The sequence below is a fragment of the Girardinichthys multiradiatus genome, chromosome 2 (genome assembly GCF_021462225.1).
Source record: "Girardinichthys multiradiatus isolate DD_20200921_A chromosome 2, DD_fGirMul_XY1, whole genome shotgun sequence".
NCBI classification, from domain to species: Eukaryota; Metazoa; Chordata; class Actinopteri; order Cyprinodontiformes; family Goodeidae; genus Girardinichthys; species Girardinichthys multiradiatus.
In genome coordinates, this window is record NC_061795.1 from 7,894,244 (window position 1) to 7,915,792 (window position 21,549).

The 21,549-nt window shown below is 41.5% G+C and overlaps 2 protein-coding genes across 6 annotated transcripts in view; both read left to right on the top strand.

The window, feature by feature from the left end:
• Positions 1–11,597, top strand: part of pot1 (protection of telomeres 1 homolog) — a 118,571-nt gene extending 106,974 nt beyond the window's left edge. For all 5 annotated transcript variants that reach the window (XM_047388409.1, XM_047388399.1, XM_047388390.1 and 2 more), the window contains 6 exons: positions 38–246; positions 388–523; positions 2,267–2,349; positions 2,564–2,658; positions 11,023–11,128; positions 11,248–11,597. In XM_047388409.1, coding sequence (XP_047244365.1) covers positions 38–246; positions 388–523; positions 2,267–2,349; positions 2,564–2,658; positions 11,023–11,128; positions 11,248–11,366 — 748 coding nt within the window. In that variant the 3' untranslated portion in view covers positions 11,367–11,597. The remainder of the gene's footprint in view (positions 1–37; positions 247–387; positions 524–2,266; positions 2,350–2,563; positions 2,659–11,022; positions 11,129–11,247) is intronic.
• A 2,145-nt stretch (positions 11,598–13,742) lies between these two features.
• Positions 13,743–21,095, top strand: gpr37a (G protein-coupled receptor 37a). Its single transcript, XM_047388435.1, has 2 exons — positions 13,743–15,757; positions 19,291–21,095. Exons 1-2 carry the CDS (start codon positions 14,894–14,896, stop codon positions 20,107–20,109), a joined length of 1,683 nt encoding a protein of 560 aa, XP_047244391.1. The 5' UTR covers positions 13,743–14,893; the 3' UTR covers positions 20,110–21,095.
• Positions 21,096–21,549: the final 454 nt, after the last annotated feature.

Here is a 21,549-nt window from a genome sequence, read left to right on the forward strand (position 1 = left end):
AGAATTAAAGGTCCAATTCATTGCTGCTCTCTTTCAGTCAGGACATCCCAGATGATGAGTTGGTGGCAGCTATCTTCTCTGAGGCATCCAAGCGCTCTGAAGCCTACAGTCCTCCACCATGGGTTCTCTCTGGACATGTTGACCTTGCAGGAGACACCTCAGGAGCCCAACAGCTCTCTAGAAGTGTTCACATATCCACCAAGCTAATGACAGAGGGCAAAACTGACCAACTCATCTTTCTCATGGGTAACAATTGACTTCAGAAATTCTCTGCACCTTTCTTGCTTTCATTAGTTTTTATCAAGATAAAACCTTTACAAGTCTACATCTTTTTCTACTCATCAAATCTGCAACAAATGAAATCGTCTTTTCAAAATCATTTTCCAGGTTGCTCTCTAGAGGAGACATGCCACCTTGCAGCCACCTACCAGAGCATTGTTCCAGTGTCGTCATCTGGGGGCCAGCTGGCACTGCTGGATCTGTCTGCGCCTTTGCTGTTCAGAGGCAGGAAGAGATACTACGGGTTTGAGAGAACTTCACACAGCTTGCCCCCCACCCTTTCTCCTTGTTATTGTTGTCTCTTTATACCAGTTGCAGCCTGTCTTCTTTGTTGCCTTGGTTTTAATAAAGTCAGTAATGCCAGAGGGGGGAATTCCCCATCCCCCTTTTAAAGGGCAAATCTGTCCCAACACTGTAAGGCAACCAGGCCCAGGCCTAAGTTGAAACACTGACCAATAAGAAACAGTTGTATCTGAAACATTCAGTACAGTTTGTTAAAAAGTTGCTGGTAAACAACAAACTCTGTCAACCATAATGTTTCTTGTTTTTGTTGCCAGTTAAGACTTTGTCTCGATCTTTGACAATATTTAGATTAATAAATACTTGAATATAAAAACTTTTAAAGTCTGGAAAATCCTGGAGCACAGATTCGGTACCTAAAGCCTCAAGATATGAATCATAATCAGCTTTATTGATCAAATTTGTGCACACAAAAAAGGGTATTGACTTTGGTTCTTCTCCATTTTAAATATAAATATATATTTAACCAAAGAAAAAGACAAGATTGAATCAGTGCAAATATGCAAGGAATCTGGACACTATTTGGTCTTCAGGACAGATGGGATTATGGCAGTGTAGAAGATGACCAGCAGCTCCTCTGAATAGTTGTACTTCTTGAGATGCTGCAGGAAGTACAGTCTCTGCTGAGCCTTCTTCTGAACAGTGTCTGTGTGTGAAGACCATCTCAGGTCCCGAGAAAGGGTGGTTCTGGAACCAAGTTTCAGTGAAACAGATGACGGAAGACTCTCGAACGTCCCGGTTTTTAGAAATGAGAATTAGCAGTTTGTCCATTTTGTATGCCAGGGAGCGGACTTTGGCCAGGTGGGTTGAGGGCAAGGGTGTGCGGAGTACGCGTTGACAAAGCTTCACGAACATGTCTGCCTGTTTACCTCATCAGTGTCAGTAAATCCAACCAAGACTTCGGTAGTTTCCTGTCCTGTGAGAGTGACCAGATTTTTCATTAAGGTTGGTGGGCGGGCCAACCCTTAGCATACAGAAGGTGATTGGTCTACACCTGAGTTGGTATTTTTTTTGCCCAATCAGATGTAAGGCCCTGTTCTATGAGCCATAGTGACAGTTGAAATAATTTTATGATGGTATATTTTGGAAATTATAAAATAATTTTGTAAATACTGAAATAGCTATATATAATATACTTTTTCAGCACATAATGAATTAATGTTTGAAATATTAATATCAACCTTTATTTATTCATTAAAATTAATATCAAGATGAAAAAGGGAAATTACTGATATATTAACTATAAATAATTAATGTTTTAATTGCAATTTGTTTTAGTATTAGATGTATAAATATTCACCAAAAAATGTTTTGAGGACTTTGATGCTTTTGGACCCTAATATAAAGAGACCTTTAGAAAACTTTATGGACTCAAGTACTAAGACCAGTTTAGGAGGCTCATAATAACCAAACAGTGTAGTTGACATTTGCTCCTTCTGTTTGTCTGGGATTGTCGCTGTTAGTGTTAAAGCCACTGTAAGCTCTATAATCAGCTTTGTGTAAGCTCTTTCTTTAAAGAGGAGAGAACAATAGGAAAACACCTGACTCTACCTCAACAACTTCATTTTTCCCCTTTCCTGCTAATGTCTCATAATAACAGAACTGAAATTCCAAACAGTCTTACAGCTGTGTGTGTAAAGGACAGTACCTCTGGCAGCTTGTACATTAATAATTTCGTGTGTTGTAGGTGTAAACGGTGCTCTGAGGCTGCACTAAGGGAGCCAAGCACTGAAGGAATGCAGATGATCGATGAGAAGATCATAGCAGAGGGTGAGACAAGTTCCAGTTCCTGGATTGTTGTAGGAAGATGAAAAAGACAGAAAGCAGTAACCACAGTAACATGCCTACAAGTTAAAGAAAAAAACAACTGAATGTTGAATGAACTAAAATCCTAAAACAAGAGTGCTTAACATGAGTGATCTCAGGTCAGTACTTTCTGAAATCAGTTTGAAGCTTCTGTTGTGTCTGGTTCTGTGTTCTGCAGCTCTCGGTGTGCAGCTGCTGCAGTTGGTCTTACTAATGAAGCTGGAGCTGCAGGATGCCACAGACACCCTGGATGTCTTCCTGTGGAAACATGCTGTGAGTTTCTGATTTTCATGTCCTTCTCACTCAATCAGATACAAGTCACAATCCTTAGCTAGAAAATCTACCTGCAAGAGCAGAAAACTTATTTTCATGCAGGAGTTAGGACTTGCGTAGAAGATGACAGCACCTTTATGCCTAATATCCATCCACTGTATATGCCCTGCTTATCCTGCAGGGTCATTGGGTTAGAGGCTGGGTGCAGCCTGGACAGGTCACCACTCCATCCTAGAGCTGTCTAACATAACATCACCAACATCAATAAAGAATACTGTAATACAAACTGTCCATTGAACATTAACTGAAACAAAACATGTTTCTGATAGGATCCTCAAAGTTCCTAATGTGCTATAAATTGGTCTTTAAGGTTCTGTGTTAGTCTGAACGGGGATATGCTGTATGTGTGTGTGAGATCCATATGTTTATATTTCCACATTTAGAAAAGGGCTTTACCATTAGAACCAGGGAAAAAATAGATGGACCACATATAACACAGGTACATCTAAAAAATGTGAATATCGTGAAAAGGTTCAATATTTTTTTTAGAAGTTGAAACTCATTATATAGATTCATTCTACACACAGTGAAAATTCAGCATCTCAGAATATTGAAATATTACATAGAATCAATAAAAAATGATATTTTAAACTGACATGTCAGGCTTCTGAAAAGTATGTTCATTTCTATCCACTCAGTACTTGGTTGGGGCTCCTTTTGCATGAATTACTGCATCAATGCAGCGTGGGATGGAGGAGATTAGCCTGTGGTTCTGCTGAGGTGAAACTGAAGCCCAGGTGGCTTTAAAAACAACCTTCAGGTCATCTGCCTTGTTGGGTCTGGTGTCTCTCATTTTCATCTTAACAATCCTCCATAGATTCTCTGTGCGGTTCAGATCAGGTGAGTTTGCTGGCCAATCAAGCACAGTAACACCATGGTCACTGAACCAGTTTTGGAACCTTTGGCAGTGTGGACAGGTACCAAGTCCTGCTGGAAAATGAAATCAGCATCTCCATGAAGATTGTCAGGAGAAGGAAGCATGAAGTGCTCTAAAACCTCCTGGTAGATAGCTGCATTGACTGTGCAGCTATCTACCAGGAATAGACTCTACCTCAGAAAACCCAGTGGACCAGAACCAGCAGAAAACATGGCACCATCACTAACGGCAGAAACTCCACCATAGACTTCAAGCAACGTGGATTCTGTGCCTCTCCACTCTTTTTCCAGATGCTAGGACCTTGGTTTGCAAATGAAACGCAAACTAGAGGCATGCGCAGGTCCATGTTTTAAATTTCTCTCCCACCCACGACCACTCTTTGTCTCTTCTGGCCCTTTCCACTAGTACTTACACAGCATGACTTGACTTGGCTCTACTCAGTTATTAGGTTTTCCAAATAGTAGTGCTTACCAGCACTTTTTTAGTACCTACTTGGCCGGGCTTCAAAGCGAGCTGAGTTGGGCTGAAAATGCGATGTCGGTCACCGTTTGGGTCGGGGGTCACTGATTGTGTCACTCGAGTTACTCAATTACAAGAATCAGACCTGCCATTTGTTAAACCTCATAACAGTGACTGAGCAGATTCTGAGCTTTAAAGAAAATGGCGGCACTGAAATTAACACCGTGGTCCAGACATTTTTGTCCTTGGCGGCTGACATAGTTAAACTACAAACAGCTCTAATAATGTGTAAAGCTAAAAACAATAAACTGCCGCAAAATATTCAAATATGATTCAAGAGAAGGGAAGGAGTTTATGCGGTTAGAGGTACATGTCATTATCAAATACCGCTGATTAGAACAAGAAAAAGGTCTGGACCAGTCTGAATTTGGAGCTTAAGCAATGTCCAAACATAACACTTTTTTTAGTCTTAAACACTATATAAAAAGATGATTATAGATAAATATCAGATTTGAATAATTATATGTAACTATCATTATTATTATTATCAGTTATTATCCTTCTGCCCAAGCATTTATCAAAGTAAATTTAACCTTATTTATGGCTCAGTTCTGGCCAGAAAGCTTTTTCTCAATTCCATTGTATTTGTAACAAAGACATTATAGGATATATTCTGATTCTGAATAAGTAATTTTCTTACTGTGTGAAGTCATCAAACAAACGATTCATTTCTTGAATGTGCCATTTCAGACGAAACGATACTCTTCAGTGATAGCACCTTTATGTCAAGGAATTCTGTGCCATATTGGCATCTGAATTTCCTGATACTGCGCTGGTAATAAATGGAATTTAATTAGTTTTAACCGACTATTTTATGGTTCATAATTCTGTTGAACAAATTATACCAAATCAAAAGTGTTGGATTATTTTTATTTTCTTTCTTGAAGCATCTCATTTCTCATAAAGTCTCTGTAATATGGACAAAACTAAAGTTTATTGTCACAATTCATAGTGAGATTCATGTTTGGGCTCAGGGCTGGGAAGGCAACTGAATGTTTTTAGATCTGCAGCAGTACAAGTCTTCTGCACACAGTGATGCTGACTCCAAAAATAAGCCCAGATACTCCTGTAGTCTGAGCCGGTAGCTAGCTTCCACAGTGCAATGCCCCTCTCTTGTTTAAGGACACATATTCAGTGAGAGTCGTGTGTTGCTGCTCCCCAGCTGGATGTAGTTTGTTGCACAGGAAGTGAAACGTGTTCAGACATCCTGACATTCTGCAAGCATTGCACGTTCCTGAAACCTATAACAATTCAATTAAAGTTAATTCAATTCAAATTCAGAGTGTGTACAGAGTGAAAAGGAATGTTGAGAGTACAGTCCCCTGTGGTGCTCCTGTGCTACTGACTACCTGGTTAGACACACAACCCTTCATTCTCATAAACTGTGGTCTGTTTGTCAGGTAGTCATTGATCCAGGAGATTGTTGAGGCCTCCACCTGAGTCTTCTGGAGTTTCTGACAAAGCAAATCAGGTTGGATTGTGTTAAGAGCATGATCCTCACAGTGCTGCTGGCTTTGTGCAGATGGCAGTGGGTTTGTTGAAGCAGGTGTATGATGAGATCTTCAACTCCAACTCCACAGTGACTGGCAAGTAAAGTGAAGGGGGTCCTGATAGTTTATTGTTTGCAAACAATACTATACAAAAACATCCCACCACTGGGAGGCTCTGTTAAACACAAAGACTGATGGTTTGCAGCCATAAATTTGCTACAGGACAGCCCTCTGAAACACACACAGCATACACGTTAAGATAACTAATTAACCATTACATCGTACACTGGGCTTATTGTGTATAAGACCACCATAACAAGCTAGCATCAGGTATCATTAGCTTACCCTCACACACGTCCCATGGAGAGTGATCTGAATCATGTAGAGTCATATATATATATATATATACAGTACAGACCAAAAGTTTGGACACACCTTTTCATTCAAAGAGTTGTCTTTATTGTCATGACTATGAATCTTGTAGCTTCACAATGAAGGCATCAAAACTATGAATTAACACATGTGGAATTATATACTGAACAAAAAAGTGTGAAACACCTGAAAGTATGTCTTATATTATAGGTTCTTCAAAGTAGCCACTTTTTGCTTTGATTACTGCTCCGCACACTCTTGGCATTCTGTTGATGAGCTTCAAGAGGTAGTCACCTGAAATGGTTTTCACATCACAGGTGTGCCCTGTCAGGTTTAATAAGTGGGATTTCAAGCCTTATAAATGGGGTTGGGACCATCAGTTGTGTTGTGCAGGAGGTAGATAAAGTATACAGCTGATAGTCCTACTGAATAGACTGTTAGGATTTGTATTATGGAAAGAAAAAAGCAGCCAAGTAAAGAAAAACGAGTGGCCATCATTACTTTAAGAGATGAAGGTCAGTCAGTCCAAACAATTGGGAAAACTTTGAAAGTGTCCCCAAGTGCAGTCGCAAAAACCATCAAGCGCCACAAAGAAACTGGCTCACATGAGGACCGCCCCAGGAAAGGAAGACCAAGAGTCACCTCTGCTGTGGACGATAAGTTCATCCAAGTCACCAGCCTCAGAAATCGCAGGTTAACAGCAGCTCAGATTAGAAAACAGGTCAACGCCACACAGAGTTCTAGCAGCAGACACATTTCTAGAACAACTGTTAAGAGGAGACTGTGTGAATCAGGCCTTCATGGTAAAATAGCTGCTAGGAAACCACTGCTGAGGACAGGCAACAAGCAGAAGAGACTTGGTTTATGCTCAAGAACACAAGGAATGGACATTAGACCAGTGGAAATCTGTGCTTTGGTCTAATGAGTCCAAGTTTGAGATCTTTGTTTCCAACCACCGTGTCTTTGTGCGGCGCAGAAGAGGTGAACGGATGGACTCTGCATGCCTGGTTCCCACCGTGAAGCATGGAGGAGGTGTGACGGTGTGGGGGTGCTTTGCTGGTGACAGTGTTGGGGATTTATTTAAAATTGAAGGCATACTGAACCAGCAAGGCTACCACAGCATCTTGCAGCGGCATGCTATTCCATCCGGTTTGCGTTCTGACCAAGAAGGATAGTGATGGGGTGATGCGCCAGATGACCTGGCCTCCACAGTCACTGGACCTGAACCCAAACGAGATGGTTTGGGGTGAGCTGGACCACAGAGTGAAGGCAAAAGGGCCAACAAGTGGTAAGCATCTCTGGGACCTCCTTCAAGACTGTTGGAAATCCATTTCAGGTGACTACCTCTTGAAGTTCATCAACAGAATGCCAAGAGTGTGCATAGCAGTAATCAAAGCAAAAGGTGGCTACTTTGAAGAACCTAGAATGTAAGACATATTTTCAGTTGTTTCACACTTTTTTGTTCAGTATATAATTCCACATGTGTTAATTCATGGTTTTGATGCCTTCAGTGTGAAGCTACAATATTCATAGTCATGAAAATAAAGAAAACTCTTTGAATGAGAAGGTGTGTCCAAACCTTTGGTCTGTACTGTATATATGTATATATATATAGTTAAACTTGTATATTATATTGAATCATTACACAGACTGATATATTACAAATGTTAATTCTTTTAATTTTGAAAACCCCAAATTCAGTATCTCAGAATATTACTTAAGACCAGTACAAAAAGAGGATTTTTAGAAATGTTGGCCAACTGAAAAGTAAGGACATGAAAAGTATGAGCATGTACAGCACTCCAATAGTTGGGGCTCCTTTTGCCTGGATTACTGCAGCAATGCGGCGTGGCATGCAGTTGATCAGTCTGTGGATCTGCTCAGGTGTTATGAGACCCCAGGTTGCTCTGATAGTGGTCTTCAGCTCTTCTGAATTGTTGGGTCTGGCGTATTGCATCTTGCTCTTAACAACACCCCATAGATTTTCTTTGGGGTTAAGGTCAGGCGAGTTTGCTGGCCAATCAAGAACAGGGATACCATGGTCCTTAAGCCAGGTACTGGTAGCTTTGCCACAGTGTGCAGGTGCCAAGTCCTGTTGGAAAATGAAATCTGCATCTCCATAAAGTTGGTCAGCTGCAGGAAGCATGAAGTGCTCTAAAACCTACTGGCAGATGGCTGCTTTGACCTTGCACCTCAGAAAACACAGTGGACCAACACCAGCAGATGACATGGCACCCCAAACCATCACTGACTGTGGAACCTTTACAGTGGACTGCAAGCAACGTGGATTCTGTGCCTCTCCTCTGTTCCTCCAGACTCTGGGACCTTGATTTCCAAATGAAATGCAAAATTTACTTTCATCAGAGAGCATAACTTTGGACCACTCAGCAGCAGCCCAGTCCTTTTTGTTTTTAACCCAGGCAAGACGCTTCTGACGCTGTCACTTGTTCAAGAGTGGCTTGACACAAGAAATGCGACAGCTGAAACCCTTGTCATGCATATATCTGTGCGTGGTGGGTCTTGAAGCACAGACTCCAGCTGCAGTCCACTCTTTGTGAATCTCCCCCACATTGTTGAATGGGTTTTGTTTCACAATCCTCTACAGGGTGCTGTTATCCCTATTGCTCGTACACTTTTTTTCTACCACATCTTTTCCTTCCCTACGTCTCTCTATTATTGTGCTTGGACACAGAGCTCTGTGAACAGCCAGCCTCTTTAGCAATGACATTTTTTGCCTTGCTCTCCTTGTGCAAGGTGTCAATGATCGTCTTTTGGACAACTGTCAAGTCTGCAGTCTTCCCCATGATTGTGTCTCCTACTGACCCAGACTGAGACCATTAAGCCATAATGTAAGCCATAATAATCAGAGCTATAAGAAATATTCATTACTCTGTGTGTGATGAATCTATATAATATGAGTTTCACTTTTTATCGATCGATTGGTCCGTCCGTCTGTCTGTCCGTCCGTCCACACATACTGGTCCTTCTCAAAATATTAGCATATTGTGATAAAGTTCATTATTTTCCATAATGTCATGATGAAAATTTAACATTCATATATTTTAGATTCATTGCACACTAACTGAAATATTTCAGGTCTCTTATTGTCTTAATACGGATGATTGTGGCATACAGCTCATGAAAACCCAAAATTCCTATCTCACAAAATTAGCATATTTCATCCGACCAATAAAAGAAAAGTGTTTTTAATACAAAAAACGTCAACCTTCAAATAATCATGTACAGTTATGCACTCAATACTTGGTCGGGAATCCTTTGGCAGAAATGACTGCTTCAATGCGGCGTGGCATGGAGGCAATCAGCCTGTGGCACTGCTGAGGTCTTATGGAGGCCCAGGATGCTTCGATAGCGGCCTTTAGCTCATCCACAGTGTTGGGTCTTGAGTCTCTCAACGTTCTCTTCACAATATCCCTCAGATTCTCTATGGGGTTCAGGTCAGGAGAGCTGGCAGGCCAATTGAGCACAGTGATACCATGGTCAGTAAACCATTTACCAGTGGTTTTGGCACTGTGAGCAGGTGCCAGGTCGTGCTGAAAAATGAAATCTTCATCTCCATAAGATGGAAGCATGAAGTGCTCCAAAATCTCCTGATAGCTAGCTGCATTGACCCTGCCCTTGATAAAACACAGTGGACCAACACCAGCAGCTGACACGGCACCCCAGACCATCACTGACTGTGGGTACTTGACACTGGACTTCTGGCATTTTGGCATTTCCTTCTCCCCAGTCTTCCTCCAGACTCTGGCACCTTGATTTCCGAATGACATGCAGAATTTGCTTTCATTCGAAAAAAGTACTTCGGACCACTGAGCAACAGTCCAGTGCTGCTTCTCTGTAGCCCAGGTCAGGCGCTTCTGCCGCTGTTTCTGGTTCAAAAGTGGCTTGACCTGGGGAATGCGGCACCTGTAGCCCATTTCCTGCACACGCCTGTGCACGGTGGCTCTGGATGTTTCTACTCCAGACTCAGTCCACTGCTTCCGCAGGTCCCCCAAGGTCTGGAATCGGCCCTTCTCCACAATCTTCCTCAGGGTCCGGTCACCTCTTCTCGTTGTGCAGCGTTTTCTGCCACACTTTTTCCTTCCCACAGACTTCCCACTGAGGTGCCTTGATACAGCACTCTGGGAACAGCCTATTCGTTCATAAATTTCTTTCTGTGTCTTACCCTCTTGCTTGAGGGTGTCAATAGTGGCCTTCTGGACAGCAGTCAGGTCGGCAGTCTTACCCATGATTGGGGTTTTGAGTGATGAACCAGGCTGGGAGTTTTAAAGGCCTCAGGAATCTTTTGCAGGTGTTTAGAGTTAACTCGTTGATTCAGATGATTAGGTTCATAGATCGTTTAGAGACCCTTTTAATAATATGCTAATTTTGTGAGATAGGAATTTTGGGTTTTCATGAGCTGTATGCCAAAATCATCCGTATTAAGACAATAAAAGACCTGAAATATTTCAGTTAGTGTGCAATGAATCTAAAATATATGAATGTTAAATTTTCATCATGACATTATGGAAAATAATGAACTTTATCACAATATGCTAATATTTTGAGAAGGACCTGTATATACTTGTGTGAAGCCTGTAAATTGTAGTTGTGATTGGGGCATTGTTGATCAAAGCATTCCAAAGATCAGAATTTGTCTATAATTCTCTGATCAGTGCTTTGGTTGTTACATATTGCTAGTTGGGAAAAAATCCCCTTGGTGCCGTTTATAAACTGCTACACATTCCAAGATAAACATAAATTACTAAGAGGTGTATTTCCTTTGCCATGACCAGGAAAAAAATCAAACATTATTATATTATTAGTTTTAAAGGTTAACTTCCAAAATCCTAACCAGGTTCTGAGTTAACAATGGTTTCTTTTAAATGTAGCATTGTTTTATGTCTTGTCCCTCCTCAAACAGATTTGAAATAAATAAATAAACTGGAGACAGTGCTCAGAGTATCAAATAAAGCTTTCGTTGTAGGGATAAAATGAATGACTTCCTGCTGTCTGAGTGAAAGGAAGTTGATGTGCTTCCAAATTTAGGAGCTTTTCTTCAGTGTGACAGCAGAGGACATGTCAGCCAATCAGGAGGCTCAGAACAGCATTCATCAAATTATGGATATCCTCTGTCCAGCAGAGGGCAGCATGGGTATGTCAACTATGGCAACACAAGCACTGTGCAGCTTCAAGCCTGATTTATTTTTACTTCTCCTGAGAGTCCAATGAGCCTAATGACGTCTCACAGTGTCATGTTGAACCCGTTTACAGGTAAGCGCCCATGGCTCGACCTGTGTCTTATGGCATACTACACAGAGGAGGACGGGAGCACGAACCAGACCTGCTACCAGATCTGCAACACTGTTATCGTCAAACCTTCGTCTAAATGATCAGACCCTGCCCAAAGCAGCATGTTTCAGATTCAAACAGAATCCTTCAGGAAAATAGACGAATGATCTGTCGGTTTGTATGATGAGGTGTTTGATAGCAAACCTGTTTAAAGCACTGATGTGATTTTATTTTTGTTGTTATTGTTTCCATTTCCAAGGTTTTCTTCACCTCACCGTCTCTTTGTAATGACTTTCCAAATAAAGTGTAAATCAGTAAGTTTAAGTATTAAATTAGGTGTCTGTCTGAATCAGATTTTTTATTGGTGTTCATAAAGTTTTGGCTCATAAGTGTGGATGGAGGTTTGAATTTATCAAAGGGCCAGGAAACATGGATCGCTGGCTGTAACTTTCCGTACTATAATCCTAACACCGCTGCAGTTCTATGTATCAGAACTGAAGAACTCTAAAGCTATGATGTTGCAGAGCAGCTCAGTCAGTCACAGCATGAGTCATGTGGAGAGGATTCCTGACTTGATGCTACTGATTTCATACCATAATGTAAGTAAAATTTGTTTCTTTTCCGGCTGTGATTCTATTAATAACTAAAGTCATGAGAGATTCAGATAAAGTGAAGAAGCATTACGGACTTCTGAGACTGAGGTGTGTTAGACAACAAAGGAGAACAACCAACATCATGAAGACCAAGGTACATAGCAGACGGGTCGGGGAGAACGTTGTGGAGAAGTTTAAAGCTCCACAGAGCTCTGTTCAACCCATCATCTGAACATAGAGAAAGGCTGGACCAACTGCAGACCTACTAAGACATGGAGCTCCACCTAAACTGACTGAGCACAGACATCATTAATCAAAAAAATAGCTGAGGGGCCCATGTTAACTCTGGAGGAGCTGCAGAGCTCCACAACTCAGGTGGAATAATCTGTCCACAAAACTTAGTCTGCTTCAAAGATCTGGCCTTTATGGAAGAGTGGCATGAAGAAAGCCATTGATAACAGAAAACTACAAGAAGTCTTAATCTGAATTTTTTATTTTCATTTCGAATGGTGGTCCAGATATGAGGCCAAAACTGAACTTTCTGGCCTATCCTTCCCTAATAACATCCTCCCCACTGGGCAACATGCTGCCAGTATCTATGCATGTTTTTACTGCTTGTGTCTTTATATGTGTTTTTATTGTAAAGCACTTTGGGGTGTGAAAGGTGCCGTAGAAATCTTACTGACCCACCCACCCACATGGTAGGGGAGAAAGCTGGAATCAAACCCACAACTTTCAGATTGCAAGACAACTACGGTACTCTTCCCATTTAGCCACAGTAGATATGGCCATTCTAAGACATATGAATGTATGAGAAAGGCCCAAGTCCAGACCTAAATCCAACTGAGAATCTGTGGCAAAACTTGAGGACTGATGTTTAGATGCACACCACACACACACACAAAAAGTGAAAACCATGTTCCTTCCTTTTGAGTTCCATCCACTGCCCAACACAAAGACCAAATGTAAAAAAAGGTCAAGAGGTGTGAACACTTGTGTAAGGCTCTTTGCTTTTAAAAGGTATGAAATTGTTATTTTAATAGGACAGACTGTTGACATTCATATTTTCTGCAAAATACAAGGAAGGAAATGCATTTTGATCAAACCTGCCAACAACAGAAATCTACAAACAGTTTACATTAAGAGGCTTCAGCACCTAGAACCATTTTGGTGCAGTGTCCAATTCCCCTGACGGTGTGGTGCACTATTCCCCTTAATTTAATTCAGGAGGTTTATTGTTGGCTCTAAGAGAATATGTGTGTACAATGCTTGTCTGATGAAGCTGAATTTGGTTTACAATGATGATTTTGTTTTTATTATTATTTACAGCTTCTGAGTCTGTAACAAATGAAAGGTTTATGCTAGAGTTTCTTAAATAAATTTGTACCACATCTGATCAAGCATCCAAAACACTTGGTCTGGTTAAATGTAGACTGAGATTCTGCTTTCACCGGGCAGTGCATGGCGTAGAGCTGCACCATGTGTGGGGCTGTTGATCCTTAACGCAGCAGCTTTGCTATCTTCCTCCCTTCTTTCTGTCTGATTACTGTGAATAAGGGCTACAACTTGTAGCCCTTATGGTGTCCATATATATATTGACACAAAGTCGACCTCATTCAGTGCGGCCTTCAGATTTCTCACCATCTCTGCATACTCCTCCAGATATGCAGGAAAAGCTCCTCTGTGAGGCAGTTCGGCATTTACAGTAGTGGGGATTCTGTTTATTATGGCACGAAACGAGGGCGAGTCAATCGTGTTTAAGGGCAGCATTTCTTCTACTACATACCGTCCGACCAACTTCTTTAACTCTTCCCCACTTGCTGGTTTTGCACCGAAATCCAGATTTTGTTGTTTGATTAGTGGAGGGCCCGTCGCATCCCTCTGCTTCGAAGCACCTGGCGGGACTTGCTCCGTCAGTCTGACTGTCCCATGCTGCGATTCCAAATGTTTCTTGAGATTTGATGTGGTGTTTTTGAAGCTAGACAGCACTTTCTCGCCAGCACAGAGGGTACAACGAACCTTGATATTGTCATACTTCGCTGACAGAAACTCAAAATAGTTCCTGTATTTCCAGCTACAAAATGCGTATCTCTCTCCTCCCTCCATTATTTACGTTTCTGTGATGGCGTAGTATCACAGGTGATGATAACGTGACTGAATTGTCACATAGATCAGACGTCACTCCCCGAGACGCATAGAGGAATAAAAATGAAATTACAAGAGAAAATGACAAAAATAGTAACGCATAGTGATTTGGATAAGTAACTTTAATCTGATTACTGGATATGAAATAGAAACGCGTTATATGAGAGACATCACTGGCTACAAGTGACACAAAATCGTTAAAAATAGATTTACGAAATCTTTATTTTATTTGTAAAATCATGACAGTTGCATTTTCAATAAGTTTTTTATTTTTATTTAGCACTAGGATCACCTTTTTCTTTTTGTAAAGCAGAAGACTAGTGTCGGGACAGTCGATTCGCTTTTTAGTTCTTAATGGATCTCATAAGTTAAATAATAAACATTTTCCTGTTTTGCACAATGGTTGGCAGGGGAGTTTATGTTTGGTTCTGTTTGCGCAGCATTCATGCAGTTACCGACATGGTTTTGTTAAATGGCGGCCCAATACAGAAATAATGTCGGATAAGGGAAGTTTGAAGATGACTGCTCCTCCTCTTCTCTCCCGCCCCCCTTCCTCCCCCTCCTCCTCCAGGACCATCTTCCCTCGCTAGGACCCTCTCCTCTTCGGGTCAGAGCTCCAGGAGCTGGAACTGTTGGAACTTGGTGACTTCCGTCGTTCTGGTATTGATTTGAGTGTCGCCACAAAGGTCACCTCTGGACTGAACCGCTCCGGGACCAACCTGCAGCTGGAAGCCGTCTCACTTTTACGTGATTATTCCAGTACTGGATACTTCTTGTGGTGCTGTTGATATCCTTAGAAACTCAACACGTATTTGATCTGATACCAGTCTTGAGATGGGTCGAGCATTTTGGGTCACCCAGAACTCCCCCTCGGTTTAGCCTGAACCAAGATGCTGCCTCAGCGGGTCCTCTGCTTGTTGCTGTGCGGCGAGATCGGCGCGATTCAGCTTCTCCGGAACAAAAGGTCGAGACTCGGTCCTCATTATGAATCCACCACCGCCGACAGGAATGCGCACAGCCAGGAATGGCGGCCAGTCAGCTGGTGGGACAATGGAGGAGCCATTGCCAAGGTCCCATCGCTGGGTAGAGTAAATCCAGAATCATCTGAGCGGCTGGGAGCACAGTCCCTACGGTCTGTGCGTAAAAGCTCTGCAAAAAATGGGGATTTACGCACGGAGAAAAGTAAGAGAAAAGGCGAGTGTAATGTGGGAGAAGTGTTGAAACAAACCGTGAATGGACCTAAATGCGTAGTTAGAACCGATGAGAACGATCCGAGGCACATGCAGGACCGTAGGAGACGGAGTGGGCTCCTTCTGGACTCACCGAAGGTTCTGTCTGTCGCCATGGCGCAGGAGCAGGGTGCACTGTTCCCCTTAATGTTTAACAGCAGCAGCTATGATGAAGAGGAGCACTTCCCGTCGGACATCCCTGACACCACGCCGTTTAGCCCAGTGAACCCGCGGACCAGACGCAAGCAGATGAAGAACCCGTTTTATCCGGTGTCCTACGGAGCCTACGCGGTGCTAATGGTGGCTGCCATCATATTCAGCGTGGGGATTATCGGGAACATGGCGCTCATGTGTATCGTGTGTCACAACTACTACATGAGGAGCATCTCCAACTCCCTCCTGGCCAATCTGGCGCTCTGGGACTTCATCGTTGTCTTTTTCTGCCTACCGCTCGTAGTTTTCCACGAGCTCACCGAGAACTGGCTGCTGGGAGAGTTCTCCTGCAGGATTGTCCCCTACCTGGAGGTGAGAGGGGGTTGGTGGGAAGGGGGTCTGCTTGTGGGAGTAACAATGCTGAATGTAAGATGACGTTAAGGCCAGATATGTGCAGTGTATGATTAATAGTGGCAGATTTTTCCACCTGAGCTGTTGATCTCTAATGTTCTCTAACAAAGCTCTGAGGTCAGAAACAGAACAGCTGCTGTCAGATTCACTTTACTCAGACACAGCTGGACTCTGTCTACTACTGAGATGACTTCTGAAGGCAATTTGTTGCACTGGAGTTTATTTGGGATTGTCAGAATAAAGGGGTCTGTATATTAATGCCACATTTTTAAGATTTTTATTTGTTCATTCTGAAGTTAAAGTTCTTTTAACTTCAGAATTATGGCCTACTTTATGTTGGTCCTGATAACATATGCTGACATTTGTGGTTAGAATGTGACAACCATGGAAAAGTATATGGGATGTGAAAACCTTTGCAAAGCACTGTATCTTATCCCTAAATCACATCCAGCTGATTTCACTCAGCTTCAGGACTGGAAAGTCTGGAGTTCTGATTTTACTTTGTCTATGCTATTAATGCATCATGTTCTCTCAAATATGCACTTTAGTTGTAATTGAATGCACAATAAACAAAAAAGATTTACCAAAGTGAGCATTTCTTGTTACTTAAAGTTAGGTTCACACACTCACCTATAGGGAAGGCAGCAGTGCCTGAGGGTTGAGGGTGTGTTATCAGACATGTAATATCTTGACAGGCCGTCTTACAGCAGCGCATGTTGGGCTCAGGTAAATTTTCCTTCACTTTATCTATCAGGGAGACAAACTAAAAGTATTTTATGATTCTAACATTAATGGACTATTTCTTTTCTTATTTTTGTTAAAGGTTGTTTATGAAAAGTGAATCCATTGGTATGAATGCTGTAAGGTTTTAGGGTTGCTCTCAATCCTTCAGCCTCTAAATGTGTTAAACTGATCAGTCACATATGACAGATTAAAAGTCTGTTTGACTGTTGCAGCAATAGAACTGGAGTCATTATGAAGATGTAAAGATCAGAGAAGTAGGTGAGCAGATAAGTGGATTCAGATCTAAATCGGGTTTAATGGTCCAAAATGAAATGAGGAGTTGTTGATCTGATTAGTGGCACATCACACTGTAAAAACCCCTGGATGTGTTACAATCTGCTCTTCCATCAGACTGGGGAGGGGGATTACTGAGTCCCCTCTCAGACTGAGATTAGACCATGACCCCATTCTGGCCTCAGGACTGTCTGCATCACTGTAAACAACCATAAGCTCTTCTGAATGTACTTTAGGCCTCATTTGTAATTTAGCTTCAACGCAACAGTCATTTATGACCATGTCATTTTGGATGTAAAAACATCTCAATCCTTAAGCACTAAAATGGATTAAATGTTACAGGAACCTCAGAGCAACAACAACAGCATGGTTTTAAGATTTAGAATAAACAGCTAGAAATAATGTGCCAACCTTCACAGAACCCCAGTGCCAGACCCCACTAACTGAAAGTACAAATGTCTGGAAGCCAGTTTAACCAGAAATCTGTGATTCTCAGTGATTACATCTCACTACAGATGAGATGCAAAGAGGTTTAAATCAGTGCTGTTAACAGGATATATTTCAATTCATTTTAGTTTCCTTGTATAGCGCCAGTCTACAACAAATTGTCTCTAGGTACTTTCCAATCCAGGTACAATCCAATCATAGAGACAGATATTCAGTCAGTTACATTGACCCCAGTTATCAAACAATGCAGTCAAGTTCAGGTTCTTATTGACAATGGTTAAGAAGTTCTCTAAGGAAACCCAGCAGATTGAATCGACTCAAAATTTGAAGCATTTACTTCATCTGTTTTGCATTTACTCTTTTTTATTCATCTAGATTTAAAGATAACTCTAAAATGATCCACAGTCAGTATAAGGGGGAGCTGCAGTCACTCAATGTTCACACACACACACACACAGACATTATTTTTCTTGTTGTCTAACCCAAAAACTAAACTGTGAGAGGGATTGAGTAGGAAGGTAAACTGAAGGAGTAAAACAAGAATCCCAAAGAGCAGCAGTGCACAGAGCAAAGAAACACACTAGCACACTAGTTGGAAGTTCATCAAGGTGGAAGTGCTGAAAACGTTATCTTACACCTTTCTTCTGGGTATAAGTTCGTTACACTTAAATTTTCGAGATCATCAAACACATTTAATATCAAAGTGAACCTGAGGAAATGCAAAAAATAGTTTTCAAACGATGATTTCATTTATTAGGGGCAAACATCTATTCAGTCTAACCTGACATGTGGAAAAGTAATTACCCCCTATAATAACTGGTTGCTTCACCATTTGCAGCGACAGTGTTTGTAAAACTGGCAGTGTCTTGAACATCTCTGTGGAGGAACTTGACCCCCTCTGTTTTGCGGAGTTGTTTTTATTCAGACATGTGGAAGGTTTTCCAGCAACAACGGCTTTTCATGCCACAGCATCTGATTGGACTTTTACTAGGCCACTTAAAAATCTTCCTTTTGGGGGGTTTAAAAGTTATTCAGTGGTGGACCTTCTTGTGGTTCTTTGGATATTTCTGCTGCATAACCCAAGTGAGCTTGAGCTTAAGATGACAAGCAGATGGCCAGACATTCTCATTCCTTCATTCTCCTTCCTCCCATAATCCCAAAACATGACTGCTAGGTTAATTGGTTTCTCTAAATTGCCCGTAGGTATGAGCATGTGCATGCATGCCTGTTTGTCCTTGGTGTCTCTGTGTTGCAGTGGTCATCAGAGTGGAGGCCTGACTAAATAGCAAAGGTGTACAAGTGAAACATTAAAATTAAGCGTTAACATTAAGAAGCCTCTTCCAAAAATGGGGACCAGCACTGGTGGTGGGTGACACCATGGAAGAATAAACAGAAGCAGAGCTGACTGCTAATTGCATCCACGTGGATTGTTATTCCCTCCTATGGTGAAAATCTAACCTTTGTGTTTGGGACAACCTCCCCTTGAGAATTGGGTCTTCATCACTGCAGGAACATCCCCAGCCTGCTTCATTCCCTGCTCAGACCTAATAATGTCCTATTGATCAAAAATAAGGAAATTAAGACTTGACATGTTGATTCTGTGAAATAATTTATTGTGAAAGAAATTAAAATAAATATTGTAAGATGCCTCTACATTCCAAGAAGCTAGAATTTTAAAATATGCTGACATTATTTTAGGGACAGTTGATTTCCTTCATAATATTGTCCTGTGATATTTTAAATGATTTCACATAAATTAAGAAGCTATTGTTTCCTTTTCTTTGTTCCTCATCATCTAGAAGCTGCTGTGCCCACAGACAGTCAGTGTCAAAAGTAAAGAAATTCTATTTTTTCCTTTGTTAAAATGAGTGTAATCCTGTGAGTGTGCAAACACCTTTCAGGCGCTAGAAAACTATGTCTATAACAGGTTTTGTGGCTGGTGGAAAACTGCAGAAGATCTGGGCTAGTGTCGTGATGTTCATGGACTGGTGTTTATATCACTTAATATTCTGTTTCTGTTCTTCTACCAGGTGGCATCTCTCGGGGTCACCACGTTCACGCTGTGCGCTCTGTGCATCGATCGTTTTCGCGCAGCCACCAATGTGAAGATGTACTATGAGATGATTGAGAACTGGGCATCTACCACGGCCAAGCTTGCAGTCATTTGGGTTGGTGCGTTGCTGCTGGCTTTACCTGAGCTGCTTATCCGACAGCTAGTGACTGAGGACAGTGATTTACCCGATGTGACACCCTGTGAACGCTGTGTGGTTCGGATCTCCACCGAGCTACCAGACACGCTATACATCCTGGGCCTTACCTATGACGGAGCACGCCTTTGGTGGTACTTCGGCTGCTACTTCTGTCTGCCAACACTGTTCACTATTTTCAGCTCACTGATTACTGCCAGAAAGATCCGTCGTGCTGAGCGAGCCTGTGTACGTGGGAGCAAGAAGCAAATCCAGCTGGAGAGCCAGATGAACTGTGCCGTGGTGGCCTTGGCCATCATTTATGGCTTTTGCATAATTCCTGAGAACATCTGCAACATTGTCACTGTGTACATGGCGGCTGGCATTCCTAGGAGGACCCTGGACATCCTGCATTTGGTCAGCCAGCTGCTGCTGTTCTGCAAGTCTGCAGTAACCCCCGCCCTGCTGTTCTGCCTGTGCCAGCCATTCACCAGAGCCTTTTTGGACTGTTGCTGCTGCTGCTGCGAGGAGTGTGGCTCACCCCGCAACAGCGATGTTGAAAATGAATGTGCCACCACTGACCTCGAGCTATCTCCATTCAACACCATCAACAGGCAGCCCTCCACCTCAGCTGCATACTCTGCTGTAGGGACACACTGCTGAGATCATAGCTACATGACTGAACATCTTTAGGTGAACAGCTCCAAGCTGTTTAATTCTGAGACTCTCCAAAAGTTTAACTTGTTTATGTCAGCTGACAGACTCATAATGCACATGTCTGTTGAACCAATGTTTACTGAATTGAACAGGTGGATTCAATTACGCCTAAATCCATGAAACCTTTTTTTTTTTTTTACAGGAGGTTTTTGTTATTTTCTAAATGTATTGCGGTCCTCTTAGCACCATACCTTTGTCATCTATTGTAGCCTACTAGTGGCAATAAATTACACAGTGTGGTGGTACTTCACATAAATGGAGGCTAGTTTGAAAGTCAACTACAGATTACTTTCAGCATTAATTTGCATCTGCTGAGATTTTTCATCTCATCACAGGGGATCATTTTCTGTTTTTGAAGGGAAAAAAAATTCATTTCACATTTGACCAGAGATGAAGTCATGAAATAGACATATCCAAACATACATAAATAATTAAATGTACATCCATGGAGCCTACCTCGGGTGCGGCCAACTTGAATCGCCACTGCTGCCACTTCTATGTAAAAACACCTTCAACTGTACCCTAATTCCAGCCTGTTTTGATAAAATGCATGAAGAATAAATAAATATATGAATAAATAAATGTATGCCTTGGATGTTGGACCATCTAGCATGCAATGCATTTTACTTATAGATAGTAAAACCTCAATTTATAAAAATTGAGGTGTTGGGTCCTTGTTGATTCACTTTCTACGTGAAAGAATCCAGTCAGTATTAGTTAACTTAGTGTTTGTACAGCTTTTACTTGTATTTTTATCACTTTTTATCAGTCATTAATTCTATATCAAAGCACAAAAAGACTGTTGAGAAAATTATCCATTTATGTTTGTAAACTGGCTGTTTGCTGATGTTTTAGTAAATTACCTCTTGAATGGTTTGAGTATCTCTATTTTGTTTTTACAGTCAAGAATTAAAACATATCTGTTTATAAAAGCCTCTTTTGTCATTTTGAACTGTGGTTTTCATATAAATAGTCCCCTTTACTTTCACCAGTGTTTTAGAGAGGAAAACAGTAGTAAACAGGTACTCTTTAGATTTTGCATTTTTGTCACACTAATCTTTCAAATCATCACATCAATATTTGTGTTAGACAAACCCTGACTAACTAGTGGTTTTTAAATGAGTTTAGGTATTAAGGGAAAAAGTTATCCAAACCAGCCTGATCTGATATGAAGAAATAATTGCCCTCCTTTTTAAATCATAAATTAACTTTGATTAACCCAACTATTTTGGATCATTGTTAATAGCAACACCCAGACTCAATTACTTGTAGATTCAATAAAAATCTTAAAAGGAACCTGTCTAACAACATGAAGTAGGCCAAAAGATCTAAAAAGACACACCATGCCCTGATCTAAAGTAATCAGTGACCTCTATCAGAATGGAA

Bases quoted from the DNA above. Each gene is read 5' to 3' on its own strand.
- gpr37a (XM_047388435.1), top strand. From the start codon at position 14,894: ATGCTGCCTCAGCGGGTCCTCTGCTTGTTGCTGTGCGGCGAGATCGGC. The intron at 15,758-19,290 runs GTGAGAGGGGGT...TTCTTCTACCAG, and splicing joins GGATTGTCCCCTACCTGGAG to GTGGCATCTCTCGGGGTCAC.